This window comes from Rosa rugosa, chromosome 4 (genome assembly GCF_958449725.1).
Source record: "Rosa rugosa chromosome 4, drRosRugo1.1, whole genome shotgun sequence".
Taxonomy (NCBI): Eukaryota; Viridiplantae; Streptophyta; class Magnoliopsida; order Rosales; family Rosaceae; genus Rosa; species Rosa rugosa.
In genome coordinates this window covers 5,739,038-5,763,113 of record NC_084823.1, presented here as the reverse complement: position 1 = coordinate 5,763,113, position 24,076 = coordinate 5,739,038, and the positions used below count along the sequence as shown (strand labels likewise).

Sequence of the window (24,076 nt, the reverse complement as noted above, 5' to 3'; positions counted from 1 at the left end):
CAAAGATCACCGTCTCGGGTGAGCAACTTAGATGGTTTTACTATTTGGAAGTCGGAGAGTGGAGGATTGGATGTAAAAGCTGGATGGTTTCAATGATAATCAATTTGGGTAATTTTTTTCCCCCAAAATCTCTAGAAACCATCGGAGCTGAGAGAGAGAAGGAGAGAAGGAGAAAAGAAGAAAATGTATTTGAAATGACCTTTTTAGGAGGGAGGATTCAGTGCACCGATGTGCACTTGCACCGACATAAATGGATTGTTAGATTATATTAAATACTCTTAGGTTATTAATAAAAATATTAATTATAAATATCGAGGGTTGAGATCATCTTATAAGTGTTGGGTCATTTGCACCGTCGGTGCATAGAATAATTTCCACCTTTTTAGCCCCTAAAGTGGGCCCCTCCGTCAATTACGGAACAAATGAAATTGGACATGGCTGATGAAATTAAAAAGCTCAGGGGTATTACTGATTAAATTGAAACCAATGGGACTAACATGATGTTAGACCCAAATCTCAGGGGAGCAAATTGAAAATTTTCCTTTTTATTATGTTGGGTCCTTGACCCAAAGCACCAAAATGAGCAAAAATTATCTCACTTACCCCAGCAACAGATTTTTATTCTCACTTACCCTGTTTATAGTAAAATAAGAGTTTTGCCCTTAACTTAATTAATTAATTACATGTGGCCCTCTTTTTGTCTCTCTCTCCTCTCTCCCCGATCTGCAACACACACACACACACACACTCTCTCTCTCTCTCTCTCTCTCTCTCTCCGGTCTCTTGTCTAGATGGCGGATGGCGAGACGAGGTCGAAGATGACCAGTCGTCGCTGGTAGGCGATCTTGGAGTCAGAGTTGGTAGGCGACGAGGAATCCAAGCTGATAGGCGTCGAGGACTTATCGGAGCTGATAGGCAACAAGGAGAGGTCGCCGGTGGTAGGCGATCTAGGAGTCGGAGCTTCGAAGCACCGGTAAGAAGCTGAGTCTCCACGTCGTCTTTCGAATCCTGAGGTGTTGCTGCTTTGGAATTGGCGCTTTTGCTATTTTATGAGAAGATGAATTACAGCAACAGAGGCCGAGCTTGGATCCCTCAGCTGCACCTAGACCTGTAAATGGACCGGATTTTGATCCAGACCCGCTCCAAATCCGTGGTTATTAGACGGGTTTGGATCGAAAATTTTGATTCGTTGATCCGTTAATGATTCGAATCCGTTAACCCGTTTATTTAACGGATCAAATACGGATTTAGGTTGATCCGATCCGTTAATGATCCGGTCCGTTTTAGTAATAATAAATATTATTTTTTATTAATATATTATTATTTTTAAAATATATAAAATATTAAGAATTTATAATACAAATTTTTTGCAGAAATCTAAGGGACAGTCCATCACCTAAGATTCCAAGAAGCATTAAGAATTTTGATAATGTAACTCTACTTTTGGTGATACTCTTCATGTTGTTTTAATATTTTATTAATATCTTATAAGGTATCATGATATAAATTTAATATTACTATTTAAAATGTTAAAATATTTGAAATTATAAACGGGTCGGATTAGCGGATCGGGTATCCGTTAATCAGGTGGATACGGATTTGGATCGAACTATCAATTATCCGCCGGGTTAACAGAGCGGGTTTGGATCGAATTTTTTTTTAAGTAAACGGATTTGGATTTAGGTCAATCCGATCCAAATCCGGTCCATTTACAGGTCTAGCCGCCTGCACCCAATTTCTAGGTGGTTTGCTCCGGTTTGGTGCCCAGAGCATTTCCTGGGTGGCCAAATTATATATATATATATATATATATATATATATATATATATATAAGACTCTTCCACTAAGGGGTCCCCTTTTTTGGGTCTTTTCTAGGGATAGGTATTAGACAAACTTTTCGATTATATTTTGGCATCTCAACCGTTCAGTTTTTAGATCCTAATGTGTATATCATTTCTACAAATTTTCAGTCAAATCGGTGATCACTAAGATATCAAACTAGATTAAATCAATGGATGAACCAAATCTGTCAAACCTGAACCGTACATACTTATAATTTTAAATCGCAGTTTTGAATGCCTTAACGATAATCAATTTGGCTGAAATTTTGCAGAAGTGATCTACACATTTGGACCTTAAAACCGAACGGTTGAGATGCTAAAATATGATTGAAAAGTTGGTCTAATGCCCTATCCTTAGAAAAGACTAAAAAAAGGGATCTCTCACTAGAAGGGCCCTGTATATATATATATATACAGATTTTATCCAGAGCGGAGCTCCGCTTTGAAATTAACGTGTGAAGTTCTAGTTTTTGGTCACTTTTCGGTCGCATATCCACATCTCGACCGTTCAGTTTTTAGGTACTACTGTATGGATCATCTCTGCAAATTTTCAGCCAAATTGATGATCGTTAAGGTATCTAACTCGCTTAAACCAATGGACGGACTGAATCTGTCAACCTAAACCGTACTAGCTTTAAAGCAGTTATCAATGCCTTAACGATCATCAATTTGGCTGAAAATTTGCAGAGATGATCTATACACTAGTACCTAAAAACTGAACGGTCGAGATGTGGATATGCGACCGAAAAGTGACCAAAAACTCGAACTTCACACGTTAATTTCAAAGCGGAGCTCCGCTCTGGATAGGATCTGTATATATATATATATATATATTAGTAACCTGTGGGCTCCAAGAGTGAAAGAAAAATGAAAAAGAAAGTTTTATACAATTCTTGTTTTATACATGCACAACTTTAAAAAGAATTCCATTATCTAATTTGATCTTGTTTTCATTATACAATCTGTTCTTTTTTCTTTTTTATTTGATAAAATGGGGGCAGAAGGCTAAGAAGGAAAGAAAAAAGAAAAAAAAAAGTTTTATTGGGGGGCAATAAATGTTTTGAATTGATGTAATCTCCTCTTTTTTTTCTTAATCAAAGTTTTATTTGTCTAAATTTAGTGACATTAGTTCCCATTCCGGCGACCAAAAGTTCTATTGGGGGGCAATAGATGTCTATTGGGGAGGCAATACATGTTTTATTCAGTGGGCAATAAACCTCTCCGGCCCCATATGAGATCTACAACAAACCTCTTTGGAGACTTCTCCGGCTCCATATGAGATCTACAACAACCTATTAGGAATCCTATTACTAATAATACTAATAAACCTCTCCGGCCCCATATGAGATCTACAACAACCTCTTTAGGATTATATCTATTAGTATTATATCTATTAGTATTATTTCTAATAGGATTCCTATTCTAAATTGGAAATTTTAATTTGCATCAAAACTTGTTGTTTAAAAGTCCAAAAGGCGATCAAACTCCTAAAGCTTTATTTTTCAACCGACTCTTATTTATAATGAAGATAAAAACATAGTTCTCTTCTAGTGGCCGAGATGATGAAGAAGCTTTTGATGATTGATTTGAAGTTTAAGGTTGGTCCAGAGATATCATTTTTGCAAAAGAGAAAACTAAATGGCATGTATGATGACTCTTAAAGCAAAACAAAACAAGTATGTGATCAGGATTAATTTAGGCACCAACAATGTACTAACCAAGCAAAGCGCTAGCTTCTCCTCAGCTACTTCACTTCCCAGAATTTGAATCTATCATCAAACAACACAACCAGTGGAATATAACATAATCATAAAGCGACAGCTAATTATAACACCAAAATGATCATTTCTCAGCCTCAGAGGTTGTTCTGTTACTGTTGATTGCGATCGCATTCATAATTGAGATTCCATCTTCTTACAAGAGAAACTTTGCTCAGCGGAAACACTCAAGAGGCCGTCTACATCAATTTCAAAGCAGACATCCAATTTAGGAACACTTTGGGGAGCTAGATGAGGAAACTCATAACTACTAATTAAGTTTAATGTTCAAACAGAGATGAATGGCATGTATGTGATCACGAAGAAATTATTAAACAAGCAAAGCCCTGCCCCTCAGCTACAATCAAACAACACAACCATCTCACATAGAGGCTTCAAAGTTCAAGTATGAAAGTTAATAACAATGCCACAGCTGTTGAAGATAAAATCATAGACAAAAATGATTATCTCTTAGCTCATCTTCTCAATTCCTTCAGAAGTACTTCTGTTACAGTTAATTGTGATCCCTTTCTTATTACCAGTGGACTTGTCCTCAGCTGAAACACTCAGGATACCGTTGGCATCAATATTGAAGCAGACATCGAACTTAGGAACACCCTTAGGAGCTGGAGGAATATCGCAGAGCCGAAATTCACCCAGAAAGTTATTATTGACAGTTGTTTCACTCTCACCCTCATAAATGGAGAAGCGGACATTAACTTGGTTGTCAACCCGAGTAGTCAAACAGTCGTTCTTCATTATGGGAATTTTGGTGTTTCTTGGAATCACTCTCACGAAATCATTTCCACGAACCTCCACCCCAAGTGACAAGGGGGTAACATCTGAGAGAGTGAAGTCTTGAAGTTTACCATCTCCTTTCCCACTCAAGACTGCAGCACGAACAGCAGCTCCATGTGCAACGGCTTCATCCGGATTAATACTCTGGCACAGCTTCTTCCCCTTGAAGACATTGCGTAATAGTTCCTGCACCTTGGGAATTCTAGAAGAGCCACCAGCAAGAACAACGTCATGAACATTACTTATCTCTATCTCAGCATCCTTCAAACACTTCTCCACCGGCTCCATACATTTGTTGAAGAAGTCCATGTTCATTTTTTCAAATTTGGCACGAGTAATTGTTACAAAGAAATCGGTACCTCGATCCAAGCAGTCAACTTCAAGGTCAATCGTGGACGTAAATGAAAGTCTCCTTTTTGCCTTCTCACAAGCATTTCTTAACCTCCTAAGAGCCTTGGGGTTTTCACTGACATTCAAATTATGCTTTGCCTTGAATTGATCAACACAATAGTTTACCATATTGTTATCGATGTCTTCACCTCCAAGATGTGTGTCTCCAGCAGTGGCCTTCACTTCAAAGACACCATCCCCTATGGTAAGTAGTGACACATCTAATGTTCCACCACCCAAATCAAATATCATCACGTTTCTGTTGCCATACCAACCAGCCTGTTTCTCAAGGCCATAAGCAATGGCCGCAGCTGTTGGTTCATTTATAATGCGCATCACCTTTAGACCTGCATTGACTCCAGCATTTTTTGTAGCCTCACGCTGTGAGTTATTGAAGTAAGCGGGGACAGTTATAACTGCATTTTCCACAGTTGAGTCCAAATACTTTTCAGCTATCTCCCGCATCTTTGTGAGAACCATAGATGAGATTTCCTCAGCAGCAAATTGTTTCTTTTCACCCTGGTGTGTAACCATGATCATTGGCTTGTCGTTGACACCTTCCACAACCTTGAATGGCCAAAGCTTCATATCATTTTGAACAGAGGCATCACTGAATCTCCTACCGATCAAGCGCTTTGCATCTGCAAATTGATGTCAAATTTAGAAACGCATTCTGATGAGGAAAAACAGCATGGAATTGTTTATGATCGATTGAAATAACATTATATGAACAATAATTCATTCTGTTAGAGACTTTACTATAAAATTAGTATTAGTTACTCTGCCAAGTAAGTACTAGGGTTCTATTTGAATGATATATGCAGTTAGTCAATTGCAGTCCATTTGTTTTTACTAATTCTTCTTTAAATCAGATCTTGACATATATGGATTATTGAGTTGTTCTAGCCTAGTATATTCATATAGAATCATTCCATCCAAACGAGTCCTTACGGATTTTCTCTCGTAAAAAATTTTAAGATCAGAAGCACTTGATGTGTTTAGGAATCACATATTGCAATTTATCTTATATGCACATGTACGCATTCGTAGCTATTTGGACAGACTACTGCCATATTCTTTCCAAAGCATAAGCACTTTTCACCCAAGCAAACTCTGAAAAGAGGGTTTCTCATGAAACAAAAAACAAATAGGGAAGAATTTTGAGAGGTATACTGAACGTACCAAATATGGAGTTGGTGGGATTCTTGATGATCTGGTTAAACGCTGCATCGCCAATCAGTTTCTCAGTATCAGTGAAGGCAACATAAGATGGAGTAGTCCTGTTTCCCTGATCGTTCACTATGATTTCTACATGTTCGTGCTGCCAAACCGCCACGCACGAGTAAGTTGTCCCCAAGTCAATCCCTATTGCATGACCCTTTTCTTTTCCGGACATTTGTGTTCAACTGGATGAAGAATACTATCAGAAGAGAAAATCAAAATCGTCAATTGTATTCAACTGTGTTAATATAGAGGAATATATACATAATGCGTGAAGTTGTGCCGAGAATTATAGGGCACTGTAATCGTTTTAAACATTTATATTGTTTTTTTTTTTTTTTTGAGAAATAAAACATTTATTTTGGTTAAATATTCCATATAGTACTAGTAATTTGTTTTCGTGTAATCATTTAATATGAGCGGGGCACAATATTGTTTTTCTAACATCCTTTCCTAGGGTTTAGGGTTTTTGTATTAGCACCTTCACACTCTTGCATGTCTTGTTGATTTTATGGCCTGTTTGGCTTCCAAACTTGAGTTGGAGGAAGGAAAATTTGGATGTCGTGGATCTCACGCAAAGTAAAGGTGGATTTGATTACCGTAAAACTTAGCAAGGTTCTTCTTGTGAAGTTTTAGACGTCAAGGTGTATAGGTAAAATATAGCGCATTGAAATGTTATATATTAGAAATGAGAATATGGTTGTTTTACAATGTAATTTACAATGGCTAGGGAAAATGTTCTTCATATCGGCCCATGGTACTATAACACGATGACCTCTTAGACTTGTCTCTGGTTTCTTTTATCTTCGATTATGGTTTGTGTATAACTGCATAACTTGCCTTATGGGTTGCGCATATAGAAGATTAGGCGTATTGTATAGGGTATGCTTGGTAGGTTTCTAATGGACAAGGCTAGTGCTTATGTTCGTTTTGTTTGGATGGGAGTTGATCACGAATTCACGATCTCGTCCTCTTGGGTATGGCATAAACGGGCTTTTAGGTTTTTGCCTACCGTGGAGGTTGAAGTCAAGTTTGTGTACAAAAAGGATGTTAAATTTCTCAAAGCTACCAGGGCTACTTTCACCCCCTCTTTCCACAAGCCCATCTCTTTCCAGCTTCTTGTCTCTCCCAACAAAAAGATACTGCAGACGGGCAATTACAACCATAATTCACAGTAACTCAAATCACCATCTCAGACATGTCACCAGGACCAAGACCAAGAGCAAGACCTTGACCTCTTCAAACGTAGCCCTCCATACTCTCAGAAACAGAGTGCCCTGTGACACTGCAGCCAAAAAAAGTGAACCCCTGATTCTCGGATTCGGTCCAACCCATCTGGTGAAGTAGTGTCTTGACTCCAACAATTCATTCTATATATAAAGTCCCCATAATTCGAGCAAAAAACAATCCATAATCAAAGAAATGACCGTTAGGCCAAAAATACCTTTATTAAAGATTTTTCAACTATTCATTTTTTTTTTTCAGACTTGATTAGGCCAAAAATACCTTTATTCGGCCAAAAATTACTATTTCAAAAGTATTTGAATGAAATATCCATCATGTTGTCCTGCATTTGAAAAAAAAAATGTAGTGAATCCATAATCAAAGAAATGACCGTTAGGCCAAAAAATACCTTTATTAAAGATTTTTCAACTTGATTCTTTTTTTTTTTCAGACTTTGATTTCAAAAATTTGAACAGTCATCATGAAATTACTATTTCAAAAGTATTTGAATGAAACATCCATCATGTTGTCCTGCATTTGAAAAAAAAATGTAGTGAATCAGTAATGGCATTAAACTAGTGCATCAGTAATTACAAGCACTTATTCGGATGAACAATCTCTGGAGACAAACCTACACATTAGAAGAAAGAAAACCCACATTCACAAACTCACTGACCTACACATTAGAAGAAAGAAAAACCCACATTCCCAAACTCAATGACCTAAAAGAGCCAGAAGAAAAGCCCTGAAATTCCCAGAAGTCTCGGACTTTACAGCCTCGTTCAAACTCTTACCATACTTCTTCTGGTACTCAATCTTCACATACATCATATCAATCTCCGCCCTCGTCACCACTACTCTCAACAATGTACTATCATCCGTCCCCAAACCCTTCATCGCTTTGTGCAGTACCCTAGCAAAGTACCTCCCCGGATGATCAGCACACTCCAGAATCGTAACCAGCCCATGCTCGAAGTTCCCGGAAGTCTCCTTCTTCACTGCTTTTCTCAACGAATTCCCATACATGCTCTCATAAGCCGAGCTCACCGCATTCAGATGAGCCCGGCTTCGATTACTAAAAACTTCGATAAATTTCTTCTCATCAGTCCCCAGTCTCTTCTCTCCGGCCATGTACAGGGATTTCGCGTCGTTCTCCGCCGCTACCCTGTCGAATTCCAAGCCCTCGTACCTCTGCGTGGTGACGAAACCCAGCAGGAGATTCTTGAGGTCGCCGGAGGTGTACAGTCCGATGTCGCGTTCGAGATGGGTATTGAAAATCGAGGAGTAGACTTGCTTGAATAGGGCGATCTGGGAGGGGGTTCGGGAGCAGATGACCTCGGTGGCGGCGCGGTGATCGGAGCCGGTGAGGGCGTGACGGACGATGGTGGCGTCGCGGGTGGCGGGGTCGGGCATCCAGAGGAGGAGGGCTTTCTTGGTATTTCCGCTGAGCTCGGAGGAGAGGCGTTTGGTGAAGTCCTCGGAGTACATGGTACTGTACTCGCGGGCGATTTGGGCGCGTTGGGTGGCGTCGCGGTGGGCGAGGATGTTGATGACGGCGGAGGTGTCGCAGCCGAAGCCCTTGAAGGCTTTGCGGAGGTCGATGGCGTCGGTGCGCGGTGAGGTCGGGGGTTGGGGTGTGGTTAAAGTCGCCATTGTTTGTTGCAGAAAATTATCGAATTGATTGTGACAGGGAAATAGTGGCAAAGAGGTTTTGAGAAACCGAATTGGATTAGGCAGAGGAGTAACGGATAGAGAAAGAGCAACGCGTGGAGTAAAGGAGCGCACCGCATGATATAATAAGTGATGAAAAGGACCAAAGCTTTTTCTTGTGTGGGTCGAATGGTCAATTTTCATGACGTATAGGGTGGGGCACGTGGGATGAAGTTGGCCAGTGAGATAGTGACACATCGGCTAATTGGTTTGGACTTCGGAGCAAGTAATGTAAAGAAACTGATTGGATTAGTTGCGGGAAAAATGCTTTATCCGTTTTTTATTTTTATTTTTATCTGCTAAATTGAGTAAATTTAGTTTATTTTTGAACTTAATTAAAGAGGGGCAGTTGTTGTGATTTTGAAAATTTTACCTAAAGCCTTATTAGCTGACTGATATATCATGGGTGAATTTTTTTTTTTTTGAAAGGATAACTGATCTTGTATTTAAATCTCATTATAGAAAGTTTTTTTTCATATCATTAAATAATATAAAATTTTACGTTTGTAACGGGACAACTAAAAATAAGTCCTTGCTTTGGCCATGTCAGACTCTTAACGAGCTTATGCTGGTCCAACCCACCGTTAATCATACTTGGGCTGTGCTGAACAGTTAATAAACGAGCCAAACTTGTACCGTGTTCATGCTAAAGCGGCCTGTTTGACAATAAGTTATCGTTAGTTGATACGAATATATTGTCGTACAAATTATCTTTCTTTACTCAACTGTCACGGCTAGATAGTATAAAACCATAATTTTATGTTTTTCCAATTTCCAGATGTAGATCAAATTATCCAAAATGCTTTATCTTGATGCCTGTATCTACACTTGATCTTTCAATGGCATAAGGATCTCCTCTTGAACACATAGAACATGATCGAAATTTTCACTTATTGGGTCGGTCCTTCCCTTCTAGTTTTTCAAAGTCACTTAAAATGAAATTAGAGAAAGCAAAAGTGATACTGACTCATTTGATAACGCAAAGTACAAAACCAAAGAAAATTCTCATTTCCAAATTATAAAGTGTAAGAAGATACCAAAAGTTTCCAAATTAATTCCAACCCATACCATTTCACTTGTTAAATAAAATTATTGTTGCTTTCTATTGAAAATAGTTTTGTTATGTGATGTCATCTAGGATGGAAACGGACCAAGTGAAGGTGGTGAGGTTTGTTACTGTTAGGGTTGTTGTTGTTGTTTTTTTTTTTTTTTTTCTATTTTGTTTTTCATGGATATGAAAATAAAATAAAAGGAGATAAAGAGAAAAATGGGGTAAAATCAGAAGCTTAAGGAGATCCAAATTTAAAATTAGGAAGTATAAATAGAATTACGTATTTTTTAATTTTCAAATTTTGTGTATAAAAATAATTTTAGCCTGACATGAAAAATAACATAAAGATAGTTTTATTCATACCTCCAAAATTTTGAAAATGTTCATACCTCCAAATTATTTATTAACCAAATGCAAGCATGTATCTGTGTCCTGAATGTACAAAATCTGAAAATAATAAAATTCATTAACCAAGTGAACTGGACCCAGTTCATTTTTGCTCTTGGTCCAAAAGCCGAGACAAACAATACCAGCCCAAACTCTACAAAATAAACTGGGCTTTAACATCTTCACTTAAACCAACCCGTCTACCTTTTAACCCGCAAGCCACGAATATATATTGATTTCAGACCCTAAAAACCCTAGCACGAGAAGGCATAAGTAGCTCCCTCACTCTTTCAGCGCCTCTCTCTCTGTTGCGGCCGCCAACATGAAGGTTCGACCTCTGCGATTTCTCGTCTCTCTCTCTCTCACTCCTTTGCCTGGGTCTAACTGATGTAAACTCTTCGTTTGTGTTTTGCAGTTCAACATCGCCAACCCCACCACCGGTTGCCAGAAGAAGCTGGAAATCGATGACGACCACAAACTGTAATGTCTCTTTCGATTTGGGTTTTGCTTGTTCATGTCATTCATTTTCAGTGTTGGTTTTAGTTTTCTGTAGCCACTGTGTTTGTAGTTTCAAGAGAGTTTTGTGTTTGGCCAAGTGATGTGCACTTTAGTTTGATATTAGCTTTGTGTGTCAGATTCGTTGTTGCATTTAGATTTAGACTGTCTTCTATTCTAATAAGCGTTCATGCATGTTTATAAATTTATAATCTTGTATCTGTTTTAGCAAATTTTTATGTGCATATAGTTGTGAGTGAGCTATGATGTTTATAAATATGAGTACTTTCTTGTTTATATAAATGTTGATAGTTGTATTCTGGCTGCAGGCGCGCCTTTTTTGACAAGAGGATCTCCCAGGAAGTGAGTGGAGATGCCCTTGGAGAGGTATGAAACCTGCCATTGTTTTGTCATTTGAATGACCCTAGATTGTGTTCCATGTCTCAATGAGATTTTGAATTGTGAAACAGGAATTTAAGGGATATGTCTTTAAGATTATGGGAGGCTGTGACAAGCAAGGGTTCCCAATGAAGCAGGGAGTGTTGACCCCTGGTCGGGTTCGCCTCTTGCTCCACCGAGGTGAGAAACCCTTGTGTGTTTTAGTAAACATTTGAATTACTAGTATACGTATTCCTAGAAGCTTTCTAATTGACATGCTAACGAACCATCTAAATATGTCTGGCCAGGAACCCCTTGCTTCCGTGGTCACGGAAGGAGGAATGGAGAGAGAAGGAGGAAGTCTGTCCGTGGGTGCATTGTCAGCCCTGATCTTTCTGTTCTGAACTTGGTTATTGTGAAGAAGGGTGACAATGATCTTCCTGGTTTGACTGACACTGAGAAGCCTAGGATGAGAGGTCCAAAAAGGGCATCTAAAATCCGAAAGCTCTTCAATCTCTCAAAGGAGGATGATGTTCGAAAGTATGTGAACACATACCGTAGATCATTCACATCAAAGACCGGTAAGGTTTCTTAATGTCCCTTAATTGTTCTCATTCGCTGTTTGCTTGTTTACCTGTTGTATGCTCATTCAGTTGAGGTTGATTGCTGTAGCTTTTACTAGACTTTTGCAGGCTAGTTAAACACCCTCTATTGTCTTGCAGACAAGTTTAATGATTTAGGTGTTGGGTGTTGTATCTAGCAGTATCCTTTGTTATGAAACTTTATATGGTCATGTGATCTACTTTTCTTAGATGGATAATTTGTCTCTTTCTTAGATGGATAATTTGTCTCAAAGTCGGATGCTTTAGATGTGTTCAGAAATCATGTGTGTTTCAGATCAATCCTTTCTTGTTGCTTCAAATGGAATTTTGGACAGTTGGATCCATATATGCCCATACTGTCATATAGTGAATAAATAGTTTGATGGTATTTCTGTTATGAGCTTGGTAACCTTCTTGGTTGGCAGGTAAGAAGGTGAGCAAGGCTCCTAAGATTCAGAGGTTGGTCACTCCTTTGACCCTTCAAAGGAAGCGTGCAAGAATTGCAGACAAGAAGAAGAGGGTTGTGAAAGCAAAGTCTGAGGCTGCTGAGTACCAGAAACTCCTCGCCTCAAGATTGAAGGAACAAAGAGAACGACGCAGTGAGAGCTTGGCCAAGAAAAGGTCCAGGCTGTCTGCAGCTTCAAAGCCCTCTATTACTGCTTAGATCTATTCTCAAGTCATTAAGTTTTGGTTTAAAAGATGGATGTTACAACTTTATTTTCATGTGTCTTCTGTTTTTGACTGCTCAAGTTACTCTCCTTTAATGCTGCTGAGTTTATTGGATGTTTGAGTATTTTATTAAAACCCTGCTTTTGATTATTATATGGTGCTTGTATCACCTGGTTGCTCTCTTTGCTTGGTAAATGTGGTCCGCGTAAAATCAAAATGAAGAAATTATAGTTCTACTATAACAACTGAGAGTTGACCTACTTTAAGAAAGAGTGTTCGTTTTTGGTTGGAAATATTGTGCTCAAGAACGGTATGGTGTTCTGATAATATTAAGCTATCACAAAATCTGATCAGAAATAATTAAAAAAGGAAGTTATTATAACCTGAACCCTATAACAACTGAGAGTTGGCCTACTTTTAAGTGTGTTTTTGGTTGGAATTCTTGGGCTTAAGAACAATATGGTGTTTTGATAATATAAAGCTATCACAAAATTTGATCCGAAATAAATAAAAAAGGAAGTTATCAGAACCTAAACCCTAAACCCTATAATCAGAATTAGGCGCTTGAAGAGTTGAAATTTTGATGTATCCACTACTTTGAGAATCTTGATTGCCTTTCATGTCAGAAATTACACACCAGATCTGAGTAACTGTGCTTCAGATACCTTACTTTAAGTCTTTTTATTCTGCATTATAATCGAAGTAATGAACATAAAGAAAAAGAAAGATTCATTACTCATTTCTTTTTCTTTTTTTCTTTTTTCTGAGAAAAAGAAAGATACATTACTTGGATTTGAAGTTTGCCTACTATCCCCAACTTTAGATATAATTCCAGTTTCTGAAGATTTCTCCAGTTCATCATCTGTGAGCATTTTGGTGGCTTCTTTTTATACAGGTGGGTATTTTGGTTTCATCATTGTTATTATTATTATTAATATTTCTTTTTCATATTTAATCACATTTTTTTATGATTACATCACATTTTTCTGACCAACTAGACTCTCGAAACCAAAGCCATTAATTTTTGGTCGTCGAAGTCTTTTTTATTTTATTAATATTGTTTTATTTTATTTGAAACGATCATAAAGAGTAATTCAACTAGAGTTGTGTCTATAAATATGAAGTTGCCCCTGATGCCTAGCGGAATCTACAAGCAGCAGCGTTGCCGAAGATTTCTTCAATTCAACTGTGAGTACAATTGGCTTCATTCATTTTTCTCAATTGTTCTTCGTATTTTTACATATGCTGGACATAGATCTGAATAACCTCTGGCTGGATAATTCGACAGATTGATAGCTAGCATGGCAAGTACTCCAGTTGGCTCTAATGCACTTATTCTGGAAGTTCTTGACCGTAGTAACTATGAAGATTGGAGATCGCGATTGAAAACTTATTTGTTGGCTGAAGATCTTTGGGAGGCTGTCGAAGCAATCGTGAAACCTCCAAAACGTGAAGATGATCGAACTGATTATAAGGCCTGGACCAAAAAGAATGCCAAGGCTTTGTACGCAATCCAAAATACATGCGGGAGAGAGCTGTTCTCTTTTATAAGGGAAATTGAGACGGCCAAAAGTGCCTGGGAGGCTTTGGAACAAGAGTGCAAAGTTATGCAAGGTATGCTCTTCGTCAATTACACTACATTTTCATGAGTAATAATTTGTTGTTGCTTCTCAATATCGAATAATGTGCCGTTTTGCTTCTTGCAGTACTCTTCATCTTTTATTAATGAACTTATCTCTTGTCTACGCTAAAAAAATTGGCTATAATTGTGGTAAAACTAGCTAGAAAAGAATGGGGATGGGGGAAAGTGATAAGAATTAATTAAAATATAACAAGTTTTGCAAAACAATTGGTATGCAGGATATGATGAGAACAATGTGGACCACTTGGGGCGCTATAAATTGTTCATAGAATCAGTGAGCAGTGGTGATTGGGATAAGGCAAAGAAGTGTCTTGGAGAAGTTGATATGCGCAGTGTAGTAGTAAGGGCAGTAGATGGAGATGGAGAAATCGCTCTTCATGTAGCAGCAGAGGAAGGGCATGCACATATCGTGAAAGAGTTGGTGCATTTGATGACACAAGAAGATTTGAAAACGAAAACCGCTCATGGTCACACAGCTCTTCACCTAGCAGCAGCGGAGGGGCATGTGCACGTTGTGAAAGAGTTGCCGGTGCAGTTGATGGGAGAAGTAAAAGACAAGGACGGTGATACAGCTCTTCATACAGCAGTCCAGGAAGGGAAGGTCGATATTATTAAAGAGTTGGTGCTGTTGATGAGACTAGAAGACTTGAAAATAAAAAATGATGCTGGTTACACAGCTCTTCACCTAGCAGTCAATAAGGGGAATGTGCCTATGGTCAAAGAGTTCGTGAGAAAAGAAAAAGGTAATGAATCTCTCGTCTTTAAAAAGACTTAATTTGATTGATCATTTGCATAGTCTTCGGTTTATTTTTGTTTCTCTACTCATTACATTTATCATGATCCGTGTCAAGTAAGTTAATTACAAACAGAAAAAATGCTGGATGAATGATTTAACATAATTCAGGGTAAAACAAAACAATTTTGAATTGTATGTGGGACTAGCAATTATATTACATCGAGTATATGACTAACTAATACAAATTTAATTCATTTGCAGGTGAGAATAATATTGGCAAGGACGACTTTAAGCGTTATATACCGTTTACCACCTGTGTGATAAATGGTGATTGGAATAAGGCAAACGAGCGTCTTAAAAAACTAGATAATCCGTATGGTGCAGTAACAACAGTAGATCCAAGACACAAGTCACACAACTACGGAGATACTGCTCTTCACGTAGCAGCCCGGGAAGGGCATTTGGACGTTATCAAAGGATTGGTGTTGTTGTTGAAAATAAGACAAGAAGATTTAGAATTGAAAACCGCTGAAGATTTCACAACTTTTGGTTCTGGTATAACAATAGGGGTCAGTGAAGAATTCCTTATGGAGAAGGCCAAATACATGGTTGAACAGTGCGAGAAAACACTTGGCAGTGTTTTGGAGATACAAAACGCTAAAGGGTCCACAGCCCTTCACGTAGCAGTACTACAGGGGTATGGGGATATTGTGAAAGAGTTGGTGCCATTAATGAGAAAAGAAGGTTTAGAAATAAAAGACGCTGATGGAGATACAGCTCTTATAATTGCAATCTTACAAGGGCGTCTGGATATTGTGAAGGAGTTGGTGCCAGTAATGAGAAAAGAAGGTTTAGAAATAAAAGACAATGATGGAGACACAGCTCTTAACATTGCAGTCTTACAAGGGCGTCTGGATATTGTGAAGGAGTTGGTGCAATTGATGAGACAAGAAGGTTTGGAAATAAAAAACAAAAACGGTTCCAATGCTCTTCACCTAGCGGTCAACAATGAGCATATGCATGTTGCTAAAGAGTTGATGGCATTGATGAGACCAGAGGCTTTGGAAGAAAAAGACGGTGCAGGTTATACAGCTTTAAGTATGGCTATTAGACGTTTCAAGGATGGAGACGTTTGCGAAATGGCTAAATACATGGCTGAAAAGAATGTTAAAGTACTTGGCATACCCTCGGCTCCCCATGATGAGATTCCAGTTGTCAGAGCTTGTCGTTCTAGTAAATGGAAATCGGCTCGCTATATGTGTTCTGTCACTCCACTTGAAGCTCTCGAGGGACCCAATGGCAGTGATGTTATTTGCTATTCTCTCGATGCTAGCAGAACAATTGGTGAGACTACTTTCACTTTTTAAAAGTAAGACTTGAATGAATAGAATTTTAACCATCTGAAAAGACTAGTTGCTTAATATATGATTAACTTTTTCACACACTTATGCATGTTTAAATTATTTCTTGTTCTGTATATTTGTACATTCATTTTAAACTAATTGTTAATTTTTTTTTCCCAATGCAAGGTTGGCAAAATATAGAATGCAATTAAATAATAAATAAAAATCTGCAAGTGCACTCATTCACCTTTCTTTATTTATGTTTTTTTTTTTAGTTTATCGAATTATCGTACTATAATAAAGATAACTCACTCTGTCAATTGAATGATCATGAAAATAAAACTACACCCTTAGATTATAAGTTATTTTGAATTTTTTTTATAAAAAAAAAATCATAATTTAGTTTATTTCTCCCTAAGATCTCTCACTCTCCCTCTAACCCTGCACTCCATGATTTCTACACATTATTTTTTATTTAATTTTCAAAATAAAAAGCACACACATAGTACGTGTTTTCCTTCTAGTGTTAAATTAATAAAGGGTATGATATTAACCATTTTTCTAGATAGTTTGCTGAATCTGTAGTATTATTAGGAGAGGTAGGTTTGTTTCCCTACTTTGTCTAAAACTTTCCATAACATCATTATCAATTAAAAAAATTAGAGATATAATAGTAATTAGCAAAGTAAATATATAAATAATAATTAAGTCCCATATTTTTCTTCCACTTTCTCTCTGCAATAATTAATTTTTTATTATTCAAAAAAAAAAACATGACTTCTCCAATATCATTCTAGGAAAAACAAAAAAGACTTCTTCAACATCTCTACAATAATTAACTAAACAATCGAGTCATTGAGTGTGTGTATAGTGTCTAGTATATAGTAGATGGAACACACTATGTGTAGAGTTAAAAAGAGTAGCTGGAGAAAAAACATGGGAGTCTAAGATGTTTGGGTTTATTTTGTAGGGAGTGAAATTCACACTCCCTAATCTACAATCCAATCTTCATGTTTCATTTTATAGTATGTTTACATCACATGTTTACAATCCACACTACAAAATGACAAAACTTAAGATACTAAAAAATGAAATATGGAGTGTGAATTGTAAAATGAGGAGTGTGGATTTCACTTCTCTATTTTGTTACTTTTTATTTGACTTTATTGCCTTCTCTGAATAAGTTGATATCAAATGTATTTTAATATAAAAAGGGTATATATGTTAAGAAATGAGTTTTGGTTGACAAAAGGTATTCTCTTAAATATAATATTGATGATGATGATAATGATGATGATGATATATGATGATATGATATGATATATGCTAATTGTTGTGCAATTCTTCTGCTTTCACTCTAGATTTGGCATGGAATCTGCTTCAACGTTGCCCGAATTTGGCCTTCACTATCACTAAATCGCATTTTGAAAGCCCTATGTTGAAATTGGCTCGTATGCGTTTTGCATTCTTAAGTGGAACACGACTCACACGCTGGCAAAGGTGGCTTTATGATTGTGAGTACAAAACACTTTATTTTCTTTTGTCTTAATATTAAGTAATTAATATTCCTTTTATTAACAATTAAGAGTACATAAAAATTACTCAGTTATGAGTCGAACTCAAGACCTCTACTTACAAAGGAAAGAATAATGCTATTAGACCAGATGATATTGGGCCAAACAATCATTATCTTATATTTGCGAAATAAAAAATATTCTCTGATCAAACAAAATTATATTCAACATTCCTAATAGTAGTAGATTCTCCAAAATACTAAAGGAAAAAAAAAAACTCATTAATTCATAATACAACAAGTGAGGAACGAGTTGAAACCCTGGCTTTCGGGTTTCGTGCAAATCGGAGGTGCCTGATCATTCGAATCTGATGCCAACTTACGCCATACGAGCTTGATTCTTTGGGTCTCGCTCTCGATGTGGGGAGAGAGGTTGAGGAAGCTGACATTGATTCTTCAAGTTTGCGATCTCGAGCTATGGTCACTGTCGATCAACGTGAGTGGTGGTGATCGGATTTCCTTGGAGAGGAGGTGAGGTGTCAGTGCGAGTCGCTGGTTCCGGTATGGGGAGAGAGTTTTAAGATCGGTTTTTGATTTTGATTCAACGACGCTGTTGATTGGAGTTGAGTTGGGTTTGTGACTGGATGAGATCGGTTAGCTCTGGTGATTAGGTATCGACGCTGTGGTTTTTTTTTTTTTTTTTATCTGGAAAATTCATTAAAGAAAGGCAAAAGCCACAAAGTACAACAAAGGAAGAACAAGAAAAAATTACAGTAAGAATAAACTAAAACCAAACAACAAAAGCCTTCCAAACACCTAATCTGGAGGGCAAGGGAGCTGATCTCTTTGAAGAACAGCAGAGAGAGAGGTTGGTGGTTGGTCTACCCACTCTTGGGATAGCAACCTCTGCTTTGCAAGCTTGGCCGTAGCATCGGCTGCATGGTTAGCTCCACGGGGAATCCAGACGCAAGAGAAAGCTTGGAAGAAATTCTTGAATCTTTGAATATCTTCAGCAAAAGGATTGAGTCTCCAACTTTCGTTGCAATCTTTGTTGTTGACAAAATCCACAAGGTCCTTGCAGTCACACTCACATTGAACATGCAATTTGTTAATTCTCACTGCCAAAAAGCAACCTTGGATCAAAGCCATAGCTTCAGATTCAATAGCTGAATTAAAGTGACTGGAGTAACTTGCTCCAGCAAGGAAACAACCTCTATGATCTCTCAAAATAGCACCAGTACCACCCAATTTTGAAGTAGCTTCCCAAGCTCCATCTGTATTGATCTTGATAAAAGGTTCCTGAGGAGGATTCCAATTAGTTTGGGTTGTGGCTAATGGGGACACATTGACCGAGTTATCATCAACCACAATTGCATTTGACCACTCTAAGGAATAAAAGCTGGCATTTGCAATGACTGTATCGGGATTAGTAATACCCTCCTTATAAGTGGCAGAGCATCTCATCTTCCAAATTTCAAAGAGGAGGAACCCCAACTGAGAAAGAAAAAGCTTCGTGTTCTCCACACGTTTTGATCCTTCTTCAAAAGTCATTAGAAGCCAAGAGTCAAAGGTGGAAACCTGCTCACTCTTGGGGTGATAACCAATTCCACTACCAAACCCTAAACCCCTGTGGTTGGCTGATCATTGCTCGGCTGTGTTCTAGTGGTGGTGGTGATGGCAGGATGGGGTGGGCGTCCTATGAACTTGACGATAGTGCTGCGAGCAGATGAGGCTATGCAAGATGATGACCTTCCGGGTTAGGTTTGGGCATAAGGATTTGGGCCTGGGACGATTGGGTGCTTTTGGGCCCATGAGAGTAGGTCCAGTTCTCCTCAGAATTAAGCTAGGTGGGAGGGTGGCTTGACACCCTCATTCATTAATTAGTGCATTAGGCTGGCCTGGCCCGAGAATCTGACCTACTTGGCGGTATTATGCATTTTATGGTCTCTAAAATGCCAGTTCAATTCAAATCATGATTCCAGTGAAATTGGTAATTATCTTGAGTTGGACTGGTAAAAGTGGCTTATGGATGAGGACTTGGCTTCTATTTGTTTGCTGGGAAGTAGCATTTTGTTTCGTACCACAATTGTGTGTCAGCGGATAGAGTGCTAGTTGATGATTTTGTCATTTTATAGGTTCGCTATAAAAAGCGAGCTCAATTTGCCTTGTAATGAATTACAGTTTAAACAGGAATTCGGTTGTTTGAGTATTTGTAGTCTTTATCCTTTTAACTGGTCATCTAATGCAATCAAGCATTTTCTTAAAAAAAAATACAAGTGAAAATATATATATATGCTAGCTGATAAGGAATTGTTTGCCTCAAAATCATCTCAGCCCGAAATAGAAGTTGAGGGACTTGCGGTCCAATGTTCTTCTGGATTGCGCGAGCGTGCCAACTCGCAGATGGTTGGCCAAGGGAGGTTTTGATTAAATTTTCTCTTGAATATGACCTCTATCAAATGACTGTGGGCCCAAGAAGGAACTATCTTGGCCATTAGATTCTAATGCCTCTTTTGCAAGGTCTTTGATTAGACATTAATTTTGATCGGGGACTTCGATTACGTTTACTTCTTGAGTGAACTCAAATGTTCGGGTGACAAGCGAGAGGTCTATTGGGTGAAGATGCTCGCGACTCGGTTATTGAAGCATTGTGAAACGATGTGTGTGTGAACAGCAAATCACATCAATCCAATCAAGACTGGCCGAAAGAGATCGAAAGACGAAGAATAATAAGTTACGAATTACTCCTAAGTGCGATAAGTAAAGTGCATATAAAGTAAATGAACAAGTAAAGTGCTTGAAAGTAAAGCGCGAAAATGGAAGCAAAATGCTAGAAATGAATCAAAGTGAAGAAAGTAGGATTGCAAGGTAAAGTACCTATGAGAGAATAGAATTGAGTAAAGGTTTATATATTGTTTTGTTTGTGTGGTGCAGGACCCTTTACAATGAGTTACATGGTACTATATATAGAGATCAAAACCCTAGCTAACTTGTCCTCCAAGATGAGGAATTTAAGTAGGATTCACATTCCTTTTAGAATTGATTCGTCCCTTAAAGTTCTAACCTGGCTGATATCCAGAATCTTCACAATTGAAATCATTAATTGACTTAAACTTTTTCCTTATGAGGATTCCTTCCTTGGATGGACTTCTTGGCCGAAATTATTATTTGGGCTTGGCCGAACACTCTTAGTTCTTCTTTCGGCTCTTCTGCCTTTCACCCATTTGAACTTGGATTACCCAAATATATGGTTGTATGACTCATTTCACTAATCTTTAGGTCGTCTGACCCAAAATCTCAAATCTTGGCCGGGTGACTGCATGAACGTTCTACTTAGTCTTAAGACCGAAAAGCTATTATCTCGGTTGAGCGCCAACTTTACCTCGAGCATATAACCCAACGTCTCTTCTGCTGACTTTCAAAATGATCGTACACGGAAGTTGCTAAATTCAGGTCAAACTAGGAATAAAAATATTTATAAATATGTAAATTCACTAAATTCGAATACTTTTTTGCGCGTAAAACTAAAGAACTACAAATTACAATATGAGGAGATGAGGTATTCTTCAACAGCAGCCACAAGTGGTAAGTCACAATTTCTCAAAGCTTTTCTAAACATATACCGATTTTATTATTAATTGAAACTTCACAGTGAACTTAAAACTAGTTGACCAATTTCTTTTTCTTAGATAATTAACTGAACTTAATATAGTGAAACCTTGATAAATGAATGTTCGATAAATTAATAACAAATTTCTCATGTTCTAACTCGAGCCAGTGTACTAAAATAATAACCTCTCTAAATGCATATAATAATAATTTTTGTAGAAATTCTTTAGGACCCAGTGAATATATAAATATTAATAATTGATGAAATTAAAAAAAAAAATAGCATAAAAATTCCTACTAAGAAATTTTTAACAACTTTTATTTTTTTTTTCAATTTAGCTATTTTCTAGGTCACTAATCTCAGTTATCGAAAGCTGTCAGAAAACTCAGCATTGAAGATATTTTCAAGATTCGATGTACATACTAGAAGTCGTGGTCCACAAGATTTCAGGTCATTTGAACTAATAAATCCTAGTAAAATTTGGAGTATATTACAAAATTCCCCTCCCCCCTCCCAAAGGAATGAGTCTTCTAAATTTGACGTACCTTGTAACAGAAGTGGATACACATTCTTCATTTCTTCTTCAAGTTCTCAAGTAACTTCTTCTATGACATGGTTCCACACACAAATCTTAACTAGATGAATATGTTTGGAGTGAAGTACTTATTCGATTCCTTACAATCTAAAATATGAACGGTTGTTTTTTCAAAACATATGACATTTTTAATAGGGAAAATTTTACAAATAGTACATGAAATTTTTGCCACTGATAATTAAGTTTCCTTAAGTTCTAGAAATAGCAAATTAATTTCTGGACTAACATACCCGACACACTTTTGGTACATGCCGTCAATAAGACAGTTAACCTTATGCCATTATTCATTTTTCAAAGGGTAGTTTGGTATCTTCATAGTCTCCCCACCCCCCCAAAAAAAAAAAAATAATAATAATAATAAATCTCTCTCTCTCTCTCTCACATTTTTCAAGAGCTAGGAGCTTCTTCAAGTTCCTGGGCTTCGTCTCTTAGCTCTCTCGATCCTTCATTGCTGATAGAGCGATGGAGACCAATTCCCCATCATCTTCTTCACCTCCATCGCCCAAATCTAGGGTTAGCACTCTTCCAATTTCTCCAACCACTTGTTTACAAGCCCATAATCCTTATTCACTCCCATCCTCCTTTTCTTCTTCTTCTGCATCAATTTAACCCCCAAAGCTTCAACGTTCAACCAAATCCCCAATCTCGATCAGTTATACTCCAAACACTGCAACGACGTCCTTCCCAAATCATAGATAGCCTCCAAGTGGTTCCTCACCACTCTCTCCATCTAAGACATCGGATTCCACAACAGTTACTGCACCAGCGATCAGCTTTTCAATCAGACCCGGAAAAGCTCTGGTGACCACAAAGCTCTTATCTTTCAGTCCAACTACGTAACTCGAATTATAACTGATGATATTTTCTATGTCAAAGAAAGTATAGACCTTCAATCTCTTTAGGGCTATTCAACTCACTGGAATCTCAAGTTGGTTAAGTTCCAGGAACCCACAATTCTGATCAGGTGGGGCGTAGTGAAATTTAGGCTTGATGGATATTATTCAGAATAATCAAAAACGCTATTAATGATTCGGAAAAGTATGTACATGTAGAATGCAGGTAAGTTTGAGCCTAGTGTTGTTCTTAAGCGTAATTATCTGGAATGATTTAGTATTTATGATAGTTTGAGTAGTGTAGATGGAGGAGATATGGGTTTATGGGTTGGAGGTGAAGAACCTCTTAGCTCTTATAGCTTCTATCACCATCTCTCTCTGATTTTTGGAAAATGGAAGAGAGAGAACTGACTGTTTGTACAGACAAGAGAAGAGACAAGTTTACCCTTGAAAATATGTCAAGTGGCATGCCAACTAATGGAGTCGTTAATAGGCATAACTAGGTCAGTTTTGTTAGTCCATGTACTTGTTTGCTAATTTGAAAGTTAAGAAATCTTAATTATCAGTCGCGAAAAGTTCATGTATTGTTTTTGTCACGCCTCGATTTTTAAGCACAATTAATAAATCAAATAAACAAACACAAAAACACTGGGCGTGATAGTTCGAACATCAACTCTAAATACCAAGAAAATTTTCCTTTTAAAATAAGTGTACTACTAACTTCCGAACTCACAATGTCAATACAAACTCGCTCTTTAGAGTCATATATTATATTACACAAGTTTACGAATTAAGTTGCGTTAACAAAATAACAAGTAAACGCCTCAGAAATTACTACAAACGGAAGTCTGAAAAGGGTCAAAGTAACAAAATTAGCTTTTGAACACCTATAGTTGCGACAGTAGAACTCCTACGTCAGCCACGATTATCCTAACCTGCAGGATCAACCTTGTCACGCCCCGATTTTAAAACACAATTAAAATCAATATATAATCTCATAATTATACATGCGTGATGGTTCAGCCATCAACACAAAATACCTGGAAAACTTTTTCCATTTAAAACAAGTACATACTGATGCCCTGAACCCACTATGTCAATACAGACTTGCTCCGCAGAGTCAAATATTACACAAGTTATGAATCAAATTGCCACAACAATATAATAAGTAAATGCTCCTCAGAGCTTACTACAAGCGAAAGTCTTAATCACAGTAAAGTCACAAAATTGGCTTCCTGCCGTAAAGCTGCTAGCATGCTACCCCAGTTTCAGCCACGATTA

At 37.6% G+C, this 24,076-nt stretch overlaps 4 protein-coding genes across 4 annotated transcripts in view; 2 read left to right on the top strand and 2 right to left on the bottom strand.

Annotated features, from left to right (window-relative positions):
* Positions 1-3,957: 3,957 nt before the first annotated feature.
* On the bottom strand, positions 3,958-6,320 carry LOC133745454 (heat shock cognate 70 kDa protein-like). The gene is made up of 2 exons (XM_062173528.1): positions 5,969-6,320; positions 3,958-5,427 (listed from the first exon to the last, which is right to left on the bottom strand). The coding sequence occupies exons 1-2, from the start codon at positions 6,180-6,182 to the stop codon at positions 4,070-4,072; spliced, it is 1,572 nt and encodes a 523-aa protein (XP_062029512.1). The 5' UTR covers positions 6,183-6,320; the 3' UTR covers positions 3,958-4,069.
* Positions 6,321-7,780: 1,460 nt separating this feature from the next.
* On the bottom strand, positions 7,781-9,008 carry LOC133745455 (annexin D5). Its single transcript, XM_062173529.1, has one exon. The coding sequence runs from the start codon at positions 8,882-8,884 to the stop codon at positions 7,946-7,948; it is 939 nt and encodes a 312-aa protein (XP_062029513.1). The 5' UTR covers positions 8,885-9,008; the 3' UTR covers positions 7,781-7,945.
* Positions 9,009-10,609: 1,601 nt separating this feature from the next.
* LOC133743362 (small ribosomal subunit protein eS6) lies at positions 10,610-12,676 on the top strand. The gene is made up of 6 exons (XM_062171268.1): positions 10,610-10,707; positions 10,795-10,859; positions 11,204-11,261; positions 11,345-11,453; positions 11,561-11,838; positions 12,285-12,676. The coding sequence occupies exons 1-6, from the start codon at positions 10,702-10,704 to the stop codon at positions 12,516-12,518; spliced, it is 750 nt and encodes a 249-aa protein (XP_062027252.1). The 5' UTR covers positions 10,610-10,701; the 3' UTR covers positions 12,519-12,676.
* An 849-nt stretch (positions 12,677-13,525) lies between these two features.
* LOC133707359 (uncharacterized) overlaps positions 13,526-24,076 on the top strand; it is a 37,187-nt gene continuing 26,636 nt past the window's right edge. The window contains exons 1-5 of the mRNA XM_062132916.1: positions 13,526-13,711; positions 13,812-14,137; positions 14,384-14,908; positions 15,163-16,245; positions 17,606-17,758. Coding sequence (XP_061988900.1) covers positions 13,825-14,137; positions 14,384-14,908; positions 15,163-16,245; positions 17,606-17,758 — 2,074 coding nt within the window. The 5' untranslated portion in view covers positions 13,526-13,711; positions 13,812-13,824. The remainder of the gene's footprint in view (positions 13,712-13,811; positions 14,138-14,383; positions 14,909-15,162; positions 16,246-17,605; positions 17,759-24,076) is intronic.